The following is a 23,064-nucleotide window of genomic DNA, read 5'->3' as shown; positions in this document are numbered from 1 at the left end:
AATTTCTGTTCCCGAAATGTGCATGCATATCTGTATAACCTCGGTAGTCAGTCTGAATATCATCAGGTAAAGTATTAAAAACTATAAACTTCACTACAAATGTTTGAATATATTTATTTACATCTATTTAAACATAATGTCTCTTTGACCCACTGCTTATATACTGAGCCCAGACATTTGTCTTAGTGGCAAAGCTTGCAGCCTTGATTTGCAAGTTCATAAATTCAACATGACATGTTGAAGTTTTATTTATAATATCAATTCCAGTACAAATGATCAATTTGTGCACCAAAGTTATGGAGTTCCTCACGGTTCTGTGTTTGGCTCAATTCTAGTTACCCTATATATGTTTCCATATAGTTAAATAATTATCAATGAAACCAGAGGAAACAAATCAGCCAACTAACCTCCATGTTTAAAGCATGTTTTAGGACGGATAACCCACTTCTCCAAAATGCTGCAGAAGGTGTACTGACTGTTCAGAGCAGGCCCAGAGCTAGACTGCTCCGATTGGGGGGAGGGGGAATTAGAAACTTTGGGTGGGAATTAGAAACTTTGGGTGGGTATCATTTCACTCAGTGGACTTGGTGTTCAACGTTTTCTAGATTTTAAAGAACGCGTCACAATAGGTAATTCAACCAAGCCGTGGTATAACAGTAATACTAATTATTATTATTATTTCAATTAGAGAGATAACTATGACTATAAGAACAGAGCCTAATGTACAATTCACAAATAGTTCAAACATGAAATATGAAAATGCCCATGTGTGAAATTGTTCAAAGTCAGAATTTTGAGTAGTGTAGTGCTAGTGCTGCTCACACCTCTGCTAGGCTTACTTCTTTATTAAACTCTTAACCTATTACTCATGTGCAAATAATTTTGAATAATTTGGAGTGCACTTCTATTCTAGTGGTAATGTTTAAGAATTGACATAGTAGTATATTAAATGTCAATTAACTACGTAAATGGACAAACTGTGCACACCGGGAGACTTAGCTTGGTTGTCCTTTGTGTAATGTTTTGGTTTTTCGAGGTGAAGGCAGCACCAAAAACAAACTTATTTCCCCCCCGGGGTTTTCATATTTTTATGAAAACAATGGGGTCACATAGGAGAAAAGGTTTATATTAAAAGATCTATCCATCCTTTTTTTGTATGGATTTTGGATCATTCAAATGAAGATCAATTCTAATCAGAGAATTGTTTAAACCCAGCCCTATGTCCAACAAGCTATTCAGAAAGGAACATTCTGAAGGGGAATAAATGTAAAATCAATGTGATTAGCAGATTCAAATGGCACAGATTATAGTTGACTAATTGTCGTAAAGTAGGAACCAGAGCCTTCAGCTATCAAGCTCCTCTCCTGTGGAATCACCTCCTGAAATACTTTACGACACTATATGTTTAACAATAGGCTAAAAACTTTTCTTTTTGATAAAGCTTATAGTTAGGGCTGGCTCAGTCCAGCCTTGGACCAGCTCTTAGTCATGCTGCTATTGGCATAAATTGCCAGGGGACATATGGAGCTAGGGCCGGGCGATATGGAAACAAGTCTTATCCCGATAACTTTTTCCACATTAGTCAATATCGATATATATCACAATATAAATCCAATCACTATTTCTGTGATTTCTGCTTCAGTAAGAAAGAAAAGTGGTATTACCTGTATTTGTGGGAACATTCTTTTGACACAATTTGCACTGTACGTTACTCTGCTGTTTGTCGGATTTGTAATTGCCAAAATATCTCCACACTACTGAATTCCTCTGACCCTTCTTTACAACAATGTTCTCGTCTTTTGAGCCTTAGGCTGTGTCTGTTGTGGTGTCATCTTCTGTAACGCTGTTGCTCAAGTATGGGCAAGTATGGGCATATGGGCACAGTAAATTAGGTTAACCTCATAGTGAAAATGTAGTGGGTCAGAGAACGTTAGCTGAGTAGGCGGTCCTTCATATTTGGGCCACCGCACCGAATGCGGTCTGCTGTGATCAGATCACAAAATGATCTGAGTGCGTTCGCAGCTGTACTTAGAACTGTCCACTTGTGATGGGATCACAAAAAGAGAGTCAGTAGGGACTTAATTGTGCAGCTCTACTGCTTCCGGTTATCACTTAAGGTGGAAATTCTGTACTACCTTGGGGGTGTGCGGGGTAGGTGGGGGCGATTAAAGACCCACCAGCTCACGTTTCAAACAGATTCTCGCCACTCAACGACGCACACGTTGAGAAGCAAACTCTGGTCATAGGTGACTCGGTCCTGAGAAACATGAGGTTAGCGACACCAGCGACTATAGTCAATTGCATGCCAGGGGCCAGAGCAGGTGACATCGAATCCAAACTGAAGCTGCTGGCTAAAACTAAACGTAAATACAGTAAGATTGTAATTCACGTCGACAGCAACGACTCCCGGCTTCGTATGTCGGAGGTCACTAAAGTTAATGTTGAGTCGGTGTGTGCTTTTGCAAAAACGATGTCGGACACTGTAGTTTTCTCTGGACCTCTTCCTAACACGACGGGTGATGACATGTTTAGCCGCATGTTGTCTTTTAACCGCTGGCTGTCGAGGTGGTGTCCTGTAAATGGTGTGGGCTTTGTAGATAATTGGCAAACTTTTTGGAGGAAACCTGGTCTTGTTAGGAGAGATGGCGTCCATCCCACTTGGGATGGGGCAGCTCTCTTATCTAGGAATATTACTCAGTCCAGAGGTCTTCAACAGGGGGTCCGCGAAATATTTGGTTGATTAGACAATTTTTTATATATATTTTTTTTCAACCAATTTTTTCCCCACAAATTTAAATGTCTTTAAATACACATCAACATGAATCCAACATATTGTAGCGAATGGTTAAATGGAGGCAGAAGACGTTATCTTTCAGTCAGCAATGCACACATTCAGCGACACACAGGAGCTCTCTCAAGCTGGGCACCGGTTCACTCACAGCAGGAGACTAGCCTAGACCAGTCCCTCCAAGCCTCCTGTACACAAAGAGGAGGACCCGCCCCAATCGCTGCTGTGCCAATCACGAGGCCGCATGTTACACGCTGGCTCTGTCAGGTTCCCCTTGATTGACCGAGAGCCTATTCAGTCCCCAGCTGACTAAGATCCCAGACACTAGAACGCACACTGCAATATTATTGAAAAGAAGATACCTTTGTAAAAAATAAAATAAAAAAACGACGACATTTAGTTCACCCACGAATCCTTTTGCAATCATTTTTGTAAGATATTCCTGGTCTAAAACACTGCAGCTCCTATCCACAACAGCCAGTACTGAAGCCAGTATATTATTATGCCAAGTGTATGGACATTGTTATGAGTGAAAATGGATCGTTTTGTAACGCGACCAAAAAACTCCACATGCACAAGAGAGATACTCTCCACCTCAGAAACCACCGGTGAAAATGCAAGTGGCGAGGCAGCACCTGCTGCTGATGAAGCAGCTGATAAGGGTAAGCGCAAACAAGAGAAGACCCGAAAATATACAGATAATTATCTGAAGTTTGGATTTACCTTCAAGGAGACAGATGGCATTGAATTACCAATGTGTGTCATTTGCTCTACTGTGCTGTCAAACAAATCTATGAAGCCATCAAAGCTGCAGCGTCACTTGGAGACAACCCACAGCCACTTAAAAGACAAACCTGTTGAATACTTCCAAACTAGTCTCAAATCCCTCCAAGGTCAACAGACATTGATGAGAAAATCAGCCAAAGTTGGTGAGCTAGCTTTGAAATGCTCTTATCAAGTTGCTCTTCGGATTGCCCTGAAGAAACTGCCATACACACTTGGAGAGGATTTAATATTGCCTTCAGCAACTGACATGTGTAAAACAATGTATGGGAATGATATTGACATTAATAAACTGAAAACTATTCCAGTGTCGGACACAACCATTGCTCGCCGTATTGACGAGATGGCATCTGATGTGAGGGTGCAACTGATAGAGAAGCTGATAATGGTGGTGGACCACGATCGAGGTGGCAGCTGATGGTGGATCCTGATGGCGGTAGTGGACAATGTCCATGGACTACAGTGGCATCCGATCTTGATGGTGGATCATGATCGTGGTGGCTGCTGACCATGGACTATGATAACAACAAGACTGCTTGATATATATATTTCTCCTCAGATACTCGACCATTACTGACAATAATCCATCAATTAATTGACCTTCAGTTATGCTACAATAACTGTTTTTTTGTAGTTTTTCCTTACTCTTGTTGAGGGTTAAGGGCAGAGGATGTCACACCTTGTTAAAGCCCTATGAGACAAATTGTGATTTGTGAATATGGGCTATACAAATACAATTTGATTGATTGATTGATTCATTTATCTGAATTCACAAGTATTTCCATCATTAAAGTACAGCACCGCAAGAGACAGGCCAACAGTCATTGCAGTTCAAAACATGGTTCAAAAAGATTCATAGTCATGGAGCATAGCAGCTGAAGGCTCTGGCATCCACAAAGTACTCATTTGTACTACAATTCCTCTACGAAATTCTCAAGATAACAATATAATCAGACCAAAGAGAAATTTATAAAATTTCCCAGCCACGGTTTATATAAAGGCACTACACATATGGAAGATTTTTACATTTAACCTGCTACTCTCCATCCTCAGAGGTACATGATGTTAAACAATAGTTATGGGAGAAAGAGAAGTTATTTTCATCTTGAGGCATAACAACATGGTTTCTGGTTAGCAGACACTTGTGCGTGTGGCTCTAGAGGTAGAGCCGAGAGTCCATTAAGTCAGTGTTTCAATCCTTGGTTCCTTTAGTCTGTATGTTGAAGTGTCCTTGGGCAAAAAACTGAATCCCAAAATGCCCCACTGTCAACAGAGGCAGTTTGTGAATGATGTGTTAAAGAAAAGTGCTGTATGAATGTCTGTGAATGGCTGTATATGACTCTATATTGTAAAGCACTTTGAGTGGTTGTTAAAATTGGAAAAGCACTAACTAAATGTTGTCCTTTTACCATTTGTTTAACTTAACATAATGTATATGCTGCACATGAGGTATCTCTAGTGTATAAGGTGGTACCCTTGAGCCAAATTTATATCTTGATTTATCTATTCCAAACATTTAGCAGTGACGTTTCAGTGAGCTCTGTGTTCTACCTGTGCCTGGGCATTCGGCTCCAATCTTAGCAGACAGCCAACCTGCTGACTCTTGGTCTGGATCACTCCAGCACACACATAGTTCTCTGGGTTGGGATCAACGTTGTCCAGCAGGGCTGTTCCTAGTCCAAGTAGCTACACAAATGCATCACAACACCACCACAAAGGAAGAAGAGACAGTAATTAAACACTACATAAAAGCAGAAGAATAACATTCTCGAAACCACCAAGTACTGATGGTTTCAAGTTAGCTTTTCTTTTGGTCAGTATATTTGGAACAAAAAGGTTCTGGTTTGTCTCAAACAGATGTTAAGTGTATAACATTCTGCCACATTTAAAGATTTTTTGGTTAACGAAGAAAGATTTAGCAATTAGCTTAACAAGCGTCAGGAGTCAGGCTAAGGATATATTGTAAATAAGTACAGGACTTTTGTTAATGTTATGATTCATGTTGTTCTGAGGGGAGGAGGGAGAGTTTATCACTCCAAATTAATTCAGCATAACAACTATTATCATTACCATTATTATTATTATAACTAACTATTCCATCATTTCAATTCAACAAAGATAATTTTAGTCTCACAGTGTTGGTACTTTTAATTTTTTACTGTTTAATATTCCCAATGCTAATAAATAATTTCATCAGTTAGTTCATCACACATCAACTACCTCTCTATCCTTTCAGCTTTGTCAGCAAAAACCATCTGACATCACTTCAACTTTTTTTATCTACACAAAATGTTCACAATAGTTCTCCATCATCAGACAAAAGAGCAAAAATACTAATTTTCATTTACAGTATATACTGTACTCAGCATCAAAATCAGCAGTTTTTCAATACGATTCAATTTTATTTGTATAGCACCCAATCATCTCACGGCACTTTACATAGTAAGGTCGAGATCTTAAAAATTATAGAGAAACCATAGAGTTCCCACAACGAGCAAGCATTTAGGCAACTGTGAAGAGAAAGAACTCCCATATAACTAAAAGAAACCTCTGGCATGCCAGACTCTAGGTCAGGGGTGGGCAACCTTTACTATCAAAAGAGCCATTTTGCCCCCTCTTCCCCCAAATAAAATTTGTCTGGAGCCGCAAAACATATTTGATACTATATATATTAAAACTATAGTTTGTTGCATTTATGAAATTATAGAACGACAATAAAGAAAACTGTTGACATTTTATTGCTATTTTTAACTGTTACAACAAAGGAAAACACCAAACTCTTATGAAGAGGAGAACAAAATACACTGGCATGTGTAGGCCTACTTTGAAATAAATTAAACACAGAACTATGCAGGCCTATTTGAGTCCTCCCCATATTTGTGGGAAATGTATAAAATAAGAGGTAGCCCACTTTTAAATAAACATATAGCTACAGCCTAATAGCTTAAAAAGATATATTTTAGTTGACGAAATATGAAAACAAAAAGTGAGAGCAGGTCAGACTGGAGGAGGACACAGAAACTGAAGCTCTGTACAAACCAACTGCAGCTTCTGCTCTGATCAAGAAGCTGCGGCACTGATCACTGAGCAGCTGTGACCAGAGAAACTGTATTTCACTGTTTCCAGTGTTAAGAAGCTTCACGTGAAAGAGCTCTGATCTCACTGTGTGTATCTCTCTGAGCGAGTGAGCGGGGGCGGAGGGGCGGAGGGGCGGCGCCCCGGGGCCTGTGTGTGCGCTATCTGTGAGCGCACACATGCACACACACGACCCCTGCTCTAGGTGGACAGCCTTGTTGAACATCATATTCATGCCATCACTACAAAGTCAACCTGCAGATATCAACAGTTCTTCTGATATAATTCCGAACTTTATTCAAGGTTCTGGCAATTACAATTAACAGCGATTTATGGTATGTGAACCCAGAGTAAACTGGAAGAGCTGATAACAAGTTTCGTAGTACAGGTTATCCATGATGGAACAACGTTGGGCTCAGTAAAGCTAGATAATGACAACATATCCCGGGTATATTCAATTACTTCATAGTGCCCGCTCAGAACCCTGCAGGTTTGATGAGATGATCTCTTCTGATGTGACTTGTGGAAGCACACCCACCTTGACTCCCGAACCCCTTGTTCTTTTCAGACATACACTTAAATGTCATATGTTGAAAGCAAATTGCGAATTATAAATCCTGAGGGAATAAGTATTTTAAACTCCTCTTCCACATATTTAAACTTATTTTAAAATTTGATCAAGGATGAGAAACAAACCAAAAAAAAAAATTATATATATATATATATATATATACATATTAGGGGTTTCAAAATTAACGCGTTAACACAGGATGATTAATTTATGGAATTAACACGTTAATTTTTGTAATGCATTACCACATGTGCAGAATGACCCGCTCCATGTACCCATACCCGCCCCCACTCACTCGCTCAGAGCGACACATGCAGTGAGATCAGAGCTCGTTCACGTGAAGCAGCCGGTCAGTGACTTTGTAGAAGAACAGTGAAATACAGAGTTTCTCTGGTCACAGCTGATCAGTGATCAGCTGCGTCATGATCAGAGCAGAAGCTGCAGTTGGTTTGTACCGAGCTGGAGTTTCTGTGTCCTCCTCCACTCTGCTCTCACTTGAACTAATAAACACGCATCACTAGTTATCAGGACCTGATCAGTACATGAAGTAACTTAGTGTTTGTTTGATTGGCTCCAGAGTTTATGAGGCTGCATTTAAACATCATGAAAATGACTCGTCAACATTTTGTGCTCAGTACAACACGAGACGTGACGCTCACAGTCTGGACTCAGTGTTAAAGTGAGCGGAGCCACAAGCAGACATGATCCGACACCAGTGATTAATAACCAAACACATGACCGAACGTTTGTCACCTAAATCATCCCAATAAAAAATGAACTATGAACTAGTTCATTTTCATCTGCATGAACTGAACATGGAACTCCTTCTTTTTAAGTGTGAACTGGCTCAACACTGCTTCTACACGGCTCAGATTCAGATTTCACATTTAATTGTGTAAAGGTTTGGTTGTTTGTTTGATTTAAAAAAGAAAAGAAACAAGTTTTATTCAACCATCCTATATTTGCTAAAAAAAAGAAAAAAAAAGAGCAAAGGCTTAGATGCCCCAATTGTTTAGGATAAAGGTTATCTTTGAGTTTAATAAAAAAAAAAAAAGTTCTAAATAACATCCTCCTATGTTTGCTCAGAGGCATAGCAAAGAGACAGCCACATTTAATTATGGTCTGGTATGTTTTAGTTTGATTTTATTTTTCAATCTTAATACCTATCATTTGGACTTGTCATCAATAAAAAAAACAAATGTTAAATGTATATATCCGCCTTCTGTCATTTATCTTTCCGTTCCCACAATATACATAGAAAATGGGGATTTTTCAGGCATTTAGAGATGGTGATTAATCATGATTAACCCTGTGATTAATCTGATTAAAAATTGTAATCGTTTGACAGCCCTAATATATACACACACACACACACACACACACACACACACACACACACACACACACACACACACACACACACACACACACACACACACACACACAGGCCACTTTATTAGGCACACCTGTTCAATTGCTTGTTAACACAAATAGCTAATCAGCCAATCACATGGCAGCAACTCAATGCATTTAGGCATCTAGACGTGGTGAAGACGACTTGCTGTAGTTCAAACCGAGCATCAGAATGGGGAAGAAAGGGGATTTAAGTGACTTTGAACGTGGCATGGTTGTTGGTGCCAGACGGGCTGTCTGAGTATTTCAAAAACTGCTGATCTACTGGGATTGTCACGCACAACCATCTCTAGGGTTTACAGAGAATGGTCCGAAAAAGAGACAATATCCAGTGAGCAGCAGTTGTGTGGACGAAAATGCCTTGTTGATGTCAGAGGTCAGAGGAGAATGGGCAGAGTGGTTCGAGATGTTAGAAAGACAACAGTAACTCAAATAACCACTCGTTACAACCAAGGTATGCAGAATACCATCCCTGAACGCACAACACGTCGAGCAGCAGAAGACCACACCGGGTGCCACTCCTGTCAGCTAAGAACAGGAAACTGAGGCTACAATACGCACAGGCTCACCAAAATTGGACAATAGAAGATTGGAAAAACGTTGCCTGCTCTGATGAGTCTCGATTTCAGCTGCGACATTCAGATGTCAGAATTCAGAATTTGGCGTAAACAACAGGAAAGCATGGATCCATCCTGCCTTGTATCAACGGTTCAGGCTGGTGGTGGTGGTGGAATGGTGTGGGGTATATTTTCTTGGCACACTTAATTGGCCCCTGAGTATCAATTGAGCATCATTTAAACACCACGCCTTGTTGAATCTATGCTACGAAGAATTAAGGCAGTTCTGAAGGCAAAAGGGGGTCCAACCCGGTACTAGCAAGGTGTACCTAATAAAGTGGCCGGTGAGTGTTTATTATATTATTGACAATTACAAACAAATCCTAGAAATTAAGAGTACAGTACTGCTAGTTCAACAAAGAGCCTGTGTTATGTAGGCATTTGGTTTACAAGATTTCATAAGAGGGTTCAGGATAAGAAATGTGGACATACCTTTGCCTTAAGTACTTCAGTGTCCATACTGTGGTTGGCCTTGAATATCTTTTGTGCTTCTTGCTGAGGCCTGAAGAGAGTTCAAACAGCAAACTTCAGCTTTACCAGAGACTTGGACTGGCCGTGACAGTGCAATTGTTTTTCCAAAAACATTTAAGTAATTTACCTTAAAGGGATAGTACACCGAAAAATTAAAATGCACTCATTATCTACTCACTACTATGCTGAGGCTTAAAACACGGTGTAAATGACCTTGTTTTGAGTCAAATATGAATGTCGGGGCTTGCGGACATTTGGATGCCACCACACGAGCAGTGTGGAGTCATGTTATGTTTTTTCTGTTGTTTTATTATGTCTGAAGAAGTGGACACAATTGGCATAGTGGTGAGTAGAAAAGGAATACATTTTCATTTTTCTGTTAACTATCCCTTTAATGATAAGGCTGTGTGGGATATGACCAAAACCTCATATCCTGACAGTGCTCATTTCATATCCCAATGACAACACATTTCTTTTTAGTAAAACCTTTTCTCGACCATGTAAGTTGGAGCCATCTTCATGATTTGTTTCCATAACATCTGAACCCCCCCCCCCCCCCTCCTTACTGGCTAAGCTGTTTCCAGCGCTGGAAGAAGTCATGTGAGGCCATTTCAGTTGGCTGGAAGAACTTGTTGATGGTGACAGGCAGCTTGAGTGTAAGGTTCTGCAAAGCTCCTCCATACCTGAAAATGAAAACATATGCATACACACTGCTGTTTGATACACTGCATGTGTTGTCAGCTTAATTTAAACAGGACTGTTTTGCGAAAACAAATTGAAAAAAACCATCCTGGTATTCATTAAATACCAGGGATGCCAAAAAATACTGAACATTTCAAATGATACTCAGTCCTCCATATGTCTTATTTGTGAATCCATACAGTGAAGGAAAGTTACAGATTTTAAGTCAGTTTACAAAATAATTCTCACTAAACTGAGTCCCAATTTCTAGTTTGTCACAACTCACTGTTGAGGATGGGTCAGTTGTATGAGCTCACCTGAACTTGATGTTGAGCAGGGGGGCATCAGAGAAGTCAGTCAGACACTCAATATTGAGGACCTGCTGGATCTGGGCTCCCCCTTCCACTAGCGGTTCCACTGGTTTGGTCTGAACGTTGAGCTGTGCCCATTTGTCAAGGACCATCAAGATATCACACAGACTAACTTCTTAACACGCAGAATCAGTGTACACCCAAGTTTTGTGTACCTTTTGTGTTTTTTTTATGCATCATCTCTACTTTACATAATGTATGTTTTAGGTTATATATATATATATATATATATATATATATATATATATATATATATATATATATATATATATATATATTTTCTTCTTTTTATGTGTTTATGTAACAAAATAAAACCAAACCAAGTTTTAGGTCAGTAAGACTTAAAGCAGCATTACAACATTACATTGCACATTGCATTACAACTGAGATTAGGGGCTCATGTTAGCTGCTAACATTGTTGGTCAGCTAACAACTTTAGAGATGCCCCTAATTATTTTAGTTAAAGTAATCACAATATGTCTTGTTATTCCAGAAGTAAACTGAAGCATTAGAACTTTACAAATCTGTTTTGTTTAAAATGCAAAATGAACTTGTAAGGCAGTATAGATTTTAGCTGTGGCAAAAAGCCTTTAAAAGAAACTTATTTTTATCTGGTTTTTCCACAGATGGATATGTGAATTTTTTTTTTCTAGAAAACAGCCAGGTTCAGGTGAGAGAGTGAGGTCAAAATTATGTTACCTGACTGCATTGAGCATTGAAAAACGCTGAAGATTGGCATAGATTCGCCTCATCTTCCCTCCTCATATCATATTATAAATTATTTGGTTGTTATGTTTGCCATCTGGTTGACAGCACAAAGAGGGAGAGAGAATGATAGAGAGACAGTAGGAGAAAGAGCAGGATGGACAGAGGGAGAGAGCAAGAACCAGTTGAGAAAATGGACAGGTAGTCAAGACCACATACTGTAGTTATAAATCCATGTTAGCCATTAATTTGCCCAGTCATTACAGTGGACTTTTCAATGATTTTATGTTACTAAACACTGTGTTTGCTTTATTTATGACCAGACTACCGGTATATATTTTTTCTATTTCCATACAATATGTTTATGTTATTATTGTCAGTGCAAAGAGGGAGAGAGGAAGATGGAGAGGGAGATAAGCGAGAGCAGGATGGACAGAGACAAAGGGAGCATGAAGAAATTGGACAAGTAGTCAATACCACATAGTTATAAAGCCACATTAGCTACTGTTTCCCCTACATTCTTTGCAGTGGACATCACAATGATTTAGTAGTGTATTGATGTACTGTCAGCAAATGTGGATTATCCCCAAATACTTGTATATTTACTTTATTAATGCTCTCTTTGTTTGCTTCGTTCATTATCACAGTATATGTTGTTTTGTAGCTCCGTACATTATAATAATGTATTACTGTCATAATGTGCAAAGAGGGCAAGAGGAGGATGGAGATGGAGAGAAGAGAGAGAGTGAGCAGGAAGAACCAGGTGGACAGCTGTGAAGTTAAAATTGTAACTGTGGCAAGAATGTACATTATGTCAGTGGACTTCATTGTAAACATCATATCTTCATTAAAACACTTTCCTAATTAACATCATATGCTTTTTGTTTATTTTCAAAATTCAAGGAGTAAGAGAAGAACATGGTGATTCTCTGAAAGATGATGGAGTGAAAGGGCAGACCAGAGAGACAAATGAATTGACAAAAAGAGAGCTCCATACCAGCAACCAAGCTGAAGCAGAGAGGTCTCAAGATGACTTTTTTGATTTAGGGGATAAGAACACAGGTTCCAAAACAGTTAAAGCTGTCTAAGTACCCACACGCTCAGTTTGGTACCCAAAAACAGCCTTCCAACAAAAACATTGTTTATTTGTTTCTGCTGTTTGTTAGCCATAGCATTTTACTGCTTATCTCGCTGGTGACATGTCTTGTATGATATAAAAACAACATACGAAGTTGTTAACAAGGTTAAAAACTAAACTTTCAACAAAGGTGGACTTGAATAGACATACACATAAAATTACAGCCATCTGAGGGTTGTCACCACCTTATTTGTTTGTGCCAACCCTGCACTTAATGTGTATTACATTCTCATAGGGACTGAGCACACCTAAAAGCTGATTGCCCCTGAATGTACCCAAGCATTCTGTGACATATATACACATCTGACAATTGTAACAAAGCAAACAGCTTGAAAATTGTTTGAGAATTCACTGAGTTATGAACATTTTATTGTGGATAGACCTCCTGCCTCACGTGTGCATTAGAAGACACAGCTGCACGAACCAACGTGGCCCGGGTTAGATTCAAGATTTAATTGTGAGGTAAAACAAAAAATATGCAGCTTCTGGTACGATACGTCAACATTTCCCATCTGGCAAGGCTGGTTTCCCATAGCAAAGGGGATTTTGAAAATGTTAATAAGCCTAAGTGGAAGGGGAGGAGAAGGCAAACTGAAATTGCCATTGAATGGCAGGCTCATACCAACAATCTACATCTGGTGAGTCAGACTTACCAAAAATATATTGTTCCCTAATGGATGGCATCAGAGACAAGGCCCATCTTAAAAAAATTATAAATATATAATTTCCATCATTTCTGTGCTTTTTGAGAAAGATTTATTGTATGATTATGATGAAAATGTGATGATTGTGAACCTACAGAAATTGCTTTTAAATTATTGAATACTTCAATGTGTCCCAGTTTTCTCATTTGAAGCTTTGGTGGTTTCAGAATACACTGAAACAGAAAGGATATGAGACTGCAGCTCCCCAGGACAGCTGACTGTGGTGGTAAAACTGGCAAATTGCACTGAAGTCTTGTTGCCATAGAATAAGTACATTCTCCCTGAGACAGACACACACACACACATACACACGCACATGCAAACACAGTTAAAAGCACATTTCCTTTATGAATACAGCTATAAAACATGACAGACCAGGAAACTGTACCATAAAGAGAGATCAGTGACATATCCAGCTCTTCCTTAACTCAGATTTTCCTTTATCTTAAGGCTGTGTCACTTTAAACTGGGATCTCTGTAACTAGTCCTTCATCCCAACACTTGCAGAAGTTCCAATAAATGTCTTGCAGGTTAATTCCAAACCAGCTCCATAGGGTTTAAGTCTGGAGAAGCCACTGTGTAGAGCTCTTATCACCCCAAACTCTCTTGGCATATTTGGCGGTGTCTTCTACGTGTCTTTTTCACTGGGAGATATTTGTTTTCTTCTTATTTTTTCATGTCTGCGTTTGTTGCGTTAGAACCCCCTCACTCGCTTGTGAAGAATCCAGTGTGAGATCACCTGCTGTGTTCACGCATCGAATTCCCCTAACTTTCTACAGACTTTATACTTAGAGGCCAGGCGGAGAGAAAGTCTGCAGATAATCATGAGCCTCTCACTCGGACACTTGTGTTCACACATGCACATCCTCCTGAGAAAATATGGAGGATCTGTGGAGTTAGGTGCATGTCTGAAAGCAGCTTAGGTGTTTTCTTCTAATGTGGCTCATGAAATTGCTGTAGGATCATCCACTGACTAACCGATCTGTCTTCCAACATCGTCTGAATAATGCTTCAGAAGGTGTAGTAATAGTTCTAACACAGATGGTTTGTAAGACAAAAGTTGGGACACAGGAATTTTTTGCATGAACTTTTAAGGCTTCATTTACCTCCATTTGTTGCAGGAAAACTGGAAATTAAACCCTAACTTGATTCCAGAAAAGGGCCTGTTTATATTTTATTTCTTGTTGATTTTGGTGACCTAAAGTTGTTTTGTTTTCTAACCTTTCTTACCTAATTAATCGCTTACCTAACATGGGGGTGTTCTAAAATTTTCGCCTTGACTTGTGTGCAATCTCTATCACCTGATAACAAAAATGTGGTAAAGATAATTTGCACATCAATCAATTAAATCTGTCATTTGTCTATTAAAAACCATCAAACCACCTGATGACTGATCCCACTAAGTAACAAAATCATACGGATACAGCCAATGACCATTTATAAATGAAAGAAAAAACAAAAAACATAGCAATTTCCAAACAAAAATATACAAAACCACAGCCACATGTCCACCAGCCCACAACTGTTTGGTAATAAAAATTCTGCCAAACTATGTGCATGTGATGATTAACACTGTCAGGCTGCACCCTCTTTTCTGGGAGGACAACTCACCCAGATTCTGACGATATTCTGACTTGATGCCAATCTGTAGCAGCTGATTCTCAAACAGAACTCCATTGTTCTTGCACACAAACCTGTAGAATTAAGCCATTTAAATGGTTAGTAAAAAGAAATGTAAATTTGACAGTTACTCTTCTCTCAAAAAGACCTGAATGAAAAACATAAAAATTAATTTGATATTAATAATTTTGTTTGTTCTCGTCTCCATAGGTCATTGGTGCTCCTGGTGTAAATGGCAGCAGATTGTCTACAATCTTTAATCAAGAGACTTTACAGTATTAAGAACACTGCTTTTTCCACAGTGTTATGATTCAATTTTCAAGTAGCCCAATCCCCACAGCAGTAATAAAATGCAACAATTTCAGAGTAAAGAGACATGTTGTCGATTGCCCTGTAAAAAAGCCAAATAGTCAATAGTTACTGTATAGCTTGAGGCAAGAGGGAGAACCAAAGTCTGGCAAAATGTTGGCACTTTTAGCCAGTGACCCAGTTATGTCTATTAGATAAGAGCATTCTACCTTAGACACCAGTCAGCTGAAAGTATTGACCTACGGTTTCATAATGTAGAAATGCCCAAAATCCACAGATTTCAGCTTATTGACTACTAAGAGTTGTACTTTTCTTTTTTTGACATTTTGTTTTACTTCAATGTCAATACAATATAGTATGGTTTTGGAATATAATTTAACAAAAAAACTATGAATCAAAAAATAAAAGCTATCATTGATAGATCTCTCCATTTACGCTAGACACTGTCTTTTATCATCAATGTTGTAAATATTGTTATTTTGTTGATGTACACTGCTACTCTCGTTATCTACTGTACTTCTGTCTGTCCTGGGAGAGGGATCCGTGACCTGTGGCTATCTCTCTGAGGTTTCTACAGTTTTTTCCCCTGTTAACAGGGTTATTTTGGTCGTTTTTCCTTACTCTTGCTAAGGGTTAACAGCAGAGGATGTCACACCTTGTTAAGCCCTATGAGACAAACTATGATTTTATGAATATGGGCTTTACAATTTAAATTTGATTGATTGATTGATTATAAAACATAGCCCTCCTCAGAATGGAGCAAAAACAGAACACAGTGAGACTCGAAAAAACAAGTCCGCTGCTGCGTCAGTAAGGCAAGGTGGGTTAGTAACAATGGTAACTGCTATGCCTTGATTCTACTACTAATAAGTGTCTGAAAGAGTTGTGAAGTTTGGAAAAGTACAGCAGATAATCTGATTGATATGGCTTTTGGTGGAAAAAGAATGGCTTATTCACAGTTTACTGTGAGGGCTTCTCTTTTGCCCTTTCGTCAACCCCTTTTATAGTAAACATGCAAAGCTAGGCAGAAACACAAAATTTACAGAGAAAAACCTTACTTGTTAAGAAGTTCGTCTGCCTCAGACAGAGGAGGGGCAGGATCCTCAGAGGGAGTAGCAGAGCTGAGAGACCACAAGACAGCAAAGGGATGAAGAGACAGCCCACAGGATAGGAAGGATGATACAGATAGGTAACAGGACAAATAAGGAATAAATGGATAGAGCAGAAATAGGACATGAGAAAAAACACCGTTCAACAATGTATGGTGGTAAATTGGTTAAAAGAAAGAGGTAAGAAATATAAAAGAATAAAATGCAGGGGTGGTTAGTAAACAAATGATTACACAATTTAAAAATCCAGGGCAGTCAGCATACACTGTATGTGGACAATTACTGGTAATTTGGTTCTGTACTCAAGCCTACTGAATAAGAAATTAAACAATAGTCATGAGTAAAGTACAGATGTCCAGGTTTGATTTCACTGTGTTTCTTTCCAAACTGTGTGAACACAAAATTGTTCGATTGTTGAAAAATTGGGCAACAGCATGCAAAAGGGAAACAATTCCTAGTATTATAGATACTAGAGGCCTTAATTCACTTGAACCCGTCTCTAGTTCATGTGAAGTGTTTGCTAAAATACAGAGCCAAAACAACAGGGATTTATCAACTGCACTCTACTTAAGACAGTTTTCACATGTTTAAAGCGCATACATAGCTTAAACACAAGGTTTGGTGCCTCTTTTTAGTCTTAGGCCTCATCTCGTGCTACAAATCAAATTTTCTCCCAAGTTCAATGGGGCTAATGTTGCTCTTCATGGCAATGTAATTAACTCCCAATGTCTATGCAATAGTCAATAAAACAGACACTCATATACTAAAATCTTTGGTGATTTTTTAAAAATAAAAAATGAATGGATTCAGTCAACAAAACCACAGAAGGCTTTTAATTTTCAAAGCAGGGCTTCAGACCAACTTTTTTTTTTACTAGGAGCACTGTTGCCCCTCCCTGAAATCTTTAGGAGCGCAAGCAGAACATTTAGGGGTACATGTTAAATCGACCTGCAATGCAATTCACATTTTCCCAGATACATAGACAACTTACAGAAATTACAATGTCAGGGCTCCAGACTAACTTTTTCCACTAGTAGCACTGTTTTCGGGGCACCAGCACGAAATTTAGACCCACAAATTAAAGCGACATGCAAAGCAACACATTCATACTTTTTCCCCATCTCAACTGTTTTACTGATTAATGGTTTGGTAATAAATAGAAAATTTACCAACTAACAAACACAACAAAAGAAGTAAACATGGAACGTCTTCTTACAGAATGCCTCTCCTTCTCCTCCCTTTAGAGCACACCCCCATGAAGACTACAAGGGCCTGGCACCTCTGAAGGCCAACCCTTGTAGTTAGGCCTTCTAGCTCTTTTTGCCTGACTGAACCTCATCTGTACAGCCCTCCTGGCATTAACCTCCTCCAAGCTAGTTCCCTTAAGACTCATTTTAATCAGGTCCTCCACTGTGTATACATGCAGGGACCCTCTGGCATCAGATTTAATCTTCTCCTGTGCTGAGAATCCTGTCATATATTATTCTGAAATTGGCATGCTGATTAGGGCTGGGTATCGCCACTGATTTCCCAAATCGATTTGATTCCGATTCACAAAGTTTTGATTCAATATCGATTCAGCTAGGGATATGTCAGTCTACAATACCAATTTTGCTTGGATATGAAATAAATTCTCTGAGAACTAAAGCTGTAAACTGTGCAAGAAAACCTCTAACTTGGTGCATTATTGAAAATAAGGTAGGCCGGTCATGATAACAAATTTTGTTGGATAATATATTGTCACGGGAATGATTGTGATAAATGATGTTGTCATCATTTTAAGACAATATCATAACACGGAAATAATATATCATAATCCTGCAAGTACAGCTTTTCAAAGAGCATGAACTTTTACTTCTTAAGAATTCAGTCTGACATTTGAATTAGAATTAAAAATATTATAATATCCTCAATAAATAAACAATGAATAAAATAGTCTCAAAAATGTCGCAAATGCAACTAATTGGTCGCCGTCTGGAGCCCTGAAACGGGTACAGGAGCTGTTGCAAATAATTTTGTTTGTGACATATACAACAGATAGACATTTAAACTGTGGTGAAAGATCATTGTCACTGCCAATCCTGCAGTGAACCACGTGCGGCAAGTGGAGAAAAAAGGTGAGACCTCGAATCCCTTAAGGAGCAGCATGTCTCACAGCCCTGAGCTGAGGTGCTCACGCAGGCACTGTGGACACTGTTATCTGATAACATGAGCGCAGAAATGAAAAGCAAGACATTCTGCGTCGTACACCCACCACTCACACAGCCAGTATGGCCCTGGGGTTATATTCAGTGAACATAAAAAAAAAAAAACACCGTAATAATAATTACTTTAAAATAATTTTGATGATACACAAACTCATACTAGAATGACATATCTGCCATTGCCACAGTGCCCCTGGAAGGCCTGGATTTGCACTTTGCAACTCTGGTGTGTTGTGCAGGAACACTTGCGACATGCTTTACAGCATACGCCACACATACTATCAGAGTTAGAAGCCAGCTATAAGAATGAGCAACTAGCAACAGGACACATGCCTCAACATGATGTGACATTTAACTCCATCATGCACTGTGCAAACGCATAATTCAATACCAAGCCGTATCAACCAACCTCCAGCCACTACACTGCAGCCACAGCACACCCTGACGCGCACAGACTGTGAGGGCCAGACCAAAAATGTATTTAGATTGTCATTGTTTATCTTCAGGCAGTTGGACTCAAACGTGAGAACAACATTATATTGACAGTAGGATAGTCATAAGCCATTTTCAGACATGACCTGCGGGTAAAATCAAGAGAATTGGCTATGGAGTTTACCCAGAGTTTGCTTTTCAAACATGCACAACTCAGTGGAAGGTTCTCTGCATTCACAACAGCAACAAATCCTCCGCCTTATTCAGGTGAGCGGTGGAGCAGCTGGATGCAGCAGACAGAGGTAGGAAGTGACTTATTCACCACGCTGCAGAGATCATTTGATTGTCTTGAAAACACACAGACTCGTGTCTGCAGTGTCAGTGTCACAGTGTCGGCTCTTATCACCACAAACTTTCTAAAATCTTCGTCTGATTCTTCTACATTTATGACACCACCTTCTCAGCTATAAAATCAGCTACCAAGGATGCATTCAGGGTTTCCACTCTTTTTAGGAAATCTTTGTCAAGAAGCTTTACAGGACATTTTTTATGAGTTTTACCTGACAATACAGGAAGACTGGTAACAAGGTCATATATTTAACTGTAGGTCTAGTATTTACACATGTAACACCATTTTCGTTCCTTCTTTGGAGGTGCAGGGTTCATGATTAAGTGCCTCAAAACAGTCAAAGCTAACTGTACAATTAGGTCGTCTGAGCTCTTTTTTTCAGTCATAAACAGGTTTTTGTTTTAACCAACAAAGCTTTCCTCAACAAATAAACATGTTCTGCAGATCACTGTAAGGTGCAAGGTATTGTTAGAACATTACAATAATTTTTAAATATCATAATACTGGTGTCTTTGGGAGTTTAAAGTGGAGTTGAGAAGGCTCAATTGATAATACTGCTTGCGGCTAGTTGACAGACTATATCATCAAGTAAGTGAAAGGATCCAGATTTTAGTCTATTTACATAAGGTACTAGGTAGAAAATACATTGGCCCTCATTCACCTACTTTGTACACCTACAATTTTTTTGTGCAGTTTTAACTCATCTCCCTTTCTGTGCATCCATGAGCACAAGTAAGTGGTATTTTGTAGGGATGTGCGAGTACACCATTATATGCATCTGTTAAATCAACTCAAAACCAATTATTAAACCAATTATCCGTATCCGTACTCGGACGGGGCGTGGCTTAAACCGGAAATTGGTATTTTAAGCCTGACATGGATATGGGTTGTTCAGAAGTTGCTATATTTATTGTTTATTAGAAAGCTATTTACAGAACAGCCTTAGAATTGAGCTTCAGATCAATGTTTTTGATCACAAGTGTAAGAGAACTATTCAGAATTTTTTTTTATAAACTTCAGTGAATAAACTTCAGTGAAACACATGTAGTATTAAGAAGTATTAAGTAAAATGCAGGTTTTCATAATCAACATTTTCTTTTTTATTGATAATTTTTTTACTTTTTAAAAATTACATTGTGTGTGAGTGTGTGCGAGAGAGGAGTGCTCGCTCCGTGTGCGTCTATCCGGGCATGGCGCACTCTGACTCGGCCAGTGAAGCTTGTGTGAGCAGCCTGGCCCTCACTCACTCACTCACTCACTAGGCTTGTGAGGAGGAGTGCTGGCTCTGTGTGCGTCTAGCCGGGCTTGGTGCACTCTGATTCGGCCAGTTGAGCCGCCGCATGGCTCTCACTCACTCACACGGCTGGTGGAGAGGAGCGCTCACACTGTGTGCGTCTAGCCGGGCTTTGTGCTCCGCGGCTCGGCCTGTGGAGCCCGTGTATGCCGCCTGGCTCTCACTCGGCTAGAGGAGAGGAGCACTCCGTGTGCGTCTACCCGGGCTGGGTGCACTCTGACTCGGCCAGTGGACGCTGAGAATATATGATTATAGATAATGATGTTACACGTTAGTATCCCTGTGGACAGAGTGGCTGTGACAATGACATGATTGTAATGTGTGGCGCTGCTGGCACTGCAGCAGTGAACTTTGCTCTGTGTGTGGCTGGCCTATCAAGGAATGATGTGGACACAACTATCCAATGAGGATTTTCATTCATCACAAGTACTGGTACTCATTCTCGTAAAAGTACTGTAGCGGTCGGTGAGCCGGTCGTCCTGATTGGACAGCATGTTGCAAAGGCTCATGGGACTGTTATGTGTTTGGCGATGTTTAGCCGTTTTGACTGATATTTGGTTGATGTTTAGACTTGGTTGATGTGGGTTTTGTGTGTTTGTTGGGTGGTAATGTTGTGTTTATTTAAGTTCACTTGTGCAACCACCATGACTGTGAAATATAGTGTCTCTGATGGGGTCCAGTCACTGTTCATGAGAATTTTAATGTTAAGTGTAAATAAACCATTCAACTTGCTGTCGTGCGGTGTATGGGACGCATGTCAAGGGCTTTGAAGAAAGTTCCCTGTGCAGCCTTTTCATCCTCACACGCACTCGCCACATTGGTGTCAGAAGGGGGATGGAGAAAGAAATCAAAGAATTAGAAGAGGCCATTCAGCTGAACTTTTCCTTGCTTCAAAACTTAGCACAGACCCAAATGGCTTCGCCTAGAGACAAACATTATCCTACACTTCCTGATGGTTCCAGTGCACCACCGCTCTATCGCCCCCTAGAGGGGAGGACTGCCACTGCTCGCACACTGCTGCCCGCCACTGATGGTGAGCCATCACAATACTACAATGTTGCTCCTGCTAAAGAACCTCCGACGCTGATGATCCATCCAAACCAATCACACCCTGCTGCTACACCTAAGTAACCAGCCAAGCTGCCCAAGTACAACGGGGTGACACCGCTAGAACCGTACTCTCCCAAGTTCGACTAGCAGCATCGCACAGCGGCTGGGGCAACGAAGAGGCTGCCACACACTTGGCCCTGGCATTGGAAGGAAAGGCATTACAAGTGCTCCTCGATATCACCCCAGCAGAACAGCAGGACCTCCATGCCCTGACCACAGCACTGCAGAGGTATTTTGGGCGGCGGCCCCTCACCGATCAGAGCAGAGAGCAACTGGCCAGCCGCCACCGTCAGTTTGGAGAGGGCCTGGGTGCTTTCGCCGCAGATGGGCAGCTGTATGCCCATCATGGTTACCCCCAATATGATGCCACTGCCCAAGAGGAGCTGGCTCTTCACGCCTTCCTCACACCTGAGAGGTTACGCCAGCATGTCCGCCTTGCAATGCCCCCGTGCTCTTGGCGAGGCCCTTCATGAAGCTGAATGACAAGAAGGGGTGCTCTCCACACAGTCTACACAGCAGAGAGCCCCTCCTCCCAGACTACATGTCAGGGCGGCCATCATTGATGCTGAAGAGGAAGAACCTGAGGAGGTTTGTCATGTCCAGCCTCAACCGCAGCAGCCCCCGCAATGGCCCTGCACCTTCAGGCGACGTCCACGGCGTATGACTGATCGCTGTTATCGGTGTGATGAGCCTGGCCACATTGCCCACAACTGCCCAGCCCCTGCACCAAAAGCCAGAATCAGCCAGCTGGAGGGAAGCAACAGCAGAGCGGTGTAGTGGGGGGGATCACCACTCCAGTCTCCAACCCCTCTCCAAGGCCGATGCACGCTGGTTGGTCGTCTGAATTACACCAAAGGACTTTATCTGACCTGTCAACTCGATTGGTCAACCCTGCCTGGCGCTGGTGGACACTGGGTCTACCATTTCCCTGGTGCAACCCAGCATGCTCCTAGAAACCACACGGCCGCTTTCTGTGGCATGGACTCCGACGCACATCCAGCTGATGACAGTGACAGGAGAAAAAGCTGGTATGAGGGCCAAGAAGTTGCTGACAGCTCGGGTTTGAGTCTAGGAGCTGAAGAGTGAGTTCTGGCTTGCCAACATCCAAGACCCCTGCATCACCGGCCTTGACCTGCTTACCCGCTGGAGAGCTTGGGTTGACGTGACGGGGAAAACCATAACCCTCGGCACAGAGAATGTGGCACTCAAGTCTGGTCATAAGAGAAAGAACCTGTCAAGAGTCCATCAACCAACCCCTCAAGCAGCCACTGCACGGCAGGCACTGAGTTCCTGTACCCCGCTGGCCACCATCAGCCCTGC

At 40.7% G+C, this 23,064-nt stretch overlaps 1 protein-coding gene and 1 long non-coding RNA gene across 4 annotated transcripts in view; one reads left to right on the top strand and one right to left on the bottom strand.

Annotated features, from left to right (window-relative positions):
• Positions 1–61, top strand: part of LOC117767026 — a 29,374-nt gene extending 29,313 nt beyond the window's left edge. The window contains exon 4 of the long non-coding RNA XR_004614812.1: positions 48–61. This is a non-coding gene — a long non-coding RNA (uncharacterized LOC117767026). The remainder of the gene's footprint in view (positions 1–47) is intronic.
• The window catches only part of ap2a1 (adaptor related protein complex 2 subunit alpha 1), an 88,242-nt gene that overhangs the window by 3,283 nt on the left and 61,895 nt on the right, over positions 1–23,064 (bottom strand). For 2 of the 3 annotated variants that reach the window (XM_034594504.1, XM_034594503.1), the window contains 7 exons: positions 16,305–16,367; positions 14,929–15,011; positions 13,509–13,598; positions 10,717–10,840; positions 10,285–10,401; positions 9,680–9,749; positions 5,123–5,257 (listed from right to left, as the gene is read on the bottom strand). In XM_034594504.1, coding sequence (XP_034450395.1) covers positions 5,123–5,257; positions 9,680–9,749; positions 10,285–10,401; positions 10,717–10,840; positions 13,509–13,598; positions 14,929–15,011; positions 16,305–16,367 — 682 coding nt within the window. The remainder of the gene's footprint in view (positions 1–5,122; positions 5,258–9,679; positions 9,750–10,284; positions 10,402–10,716; positions 10,841–13,508; positions 13,599–14,928; positions 15,012–16,304; positions 16,368–23,064) is intronic. The other variant, XM_034594505.1, reaches the window with a different exon arrangement.

The sequence above is a fragment of the Hippoglossus hippoglossus genome, chromosome 8 (genome assembly GCF_009819705.1).
Source record: "Hippoglossus hippoglossus isolate fHipHip1 chromosome 8, fHipHip1.pri, whole genome shotgun sequence".
Classification (NCBI taxonomy): Eukaryota; Metazoa; Chordata; class Actinopteri; order Pleuronectiformes; family Pleuronectidae; genus Hippoglossus; species Hippoglossus hippoglossus.
Note: the sequence above shows the minus strand (reverse complement) of the source record. Positions and strands in the feature narration are given on the sequence as shown.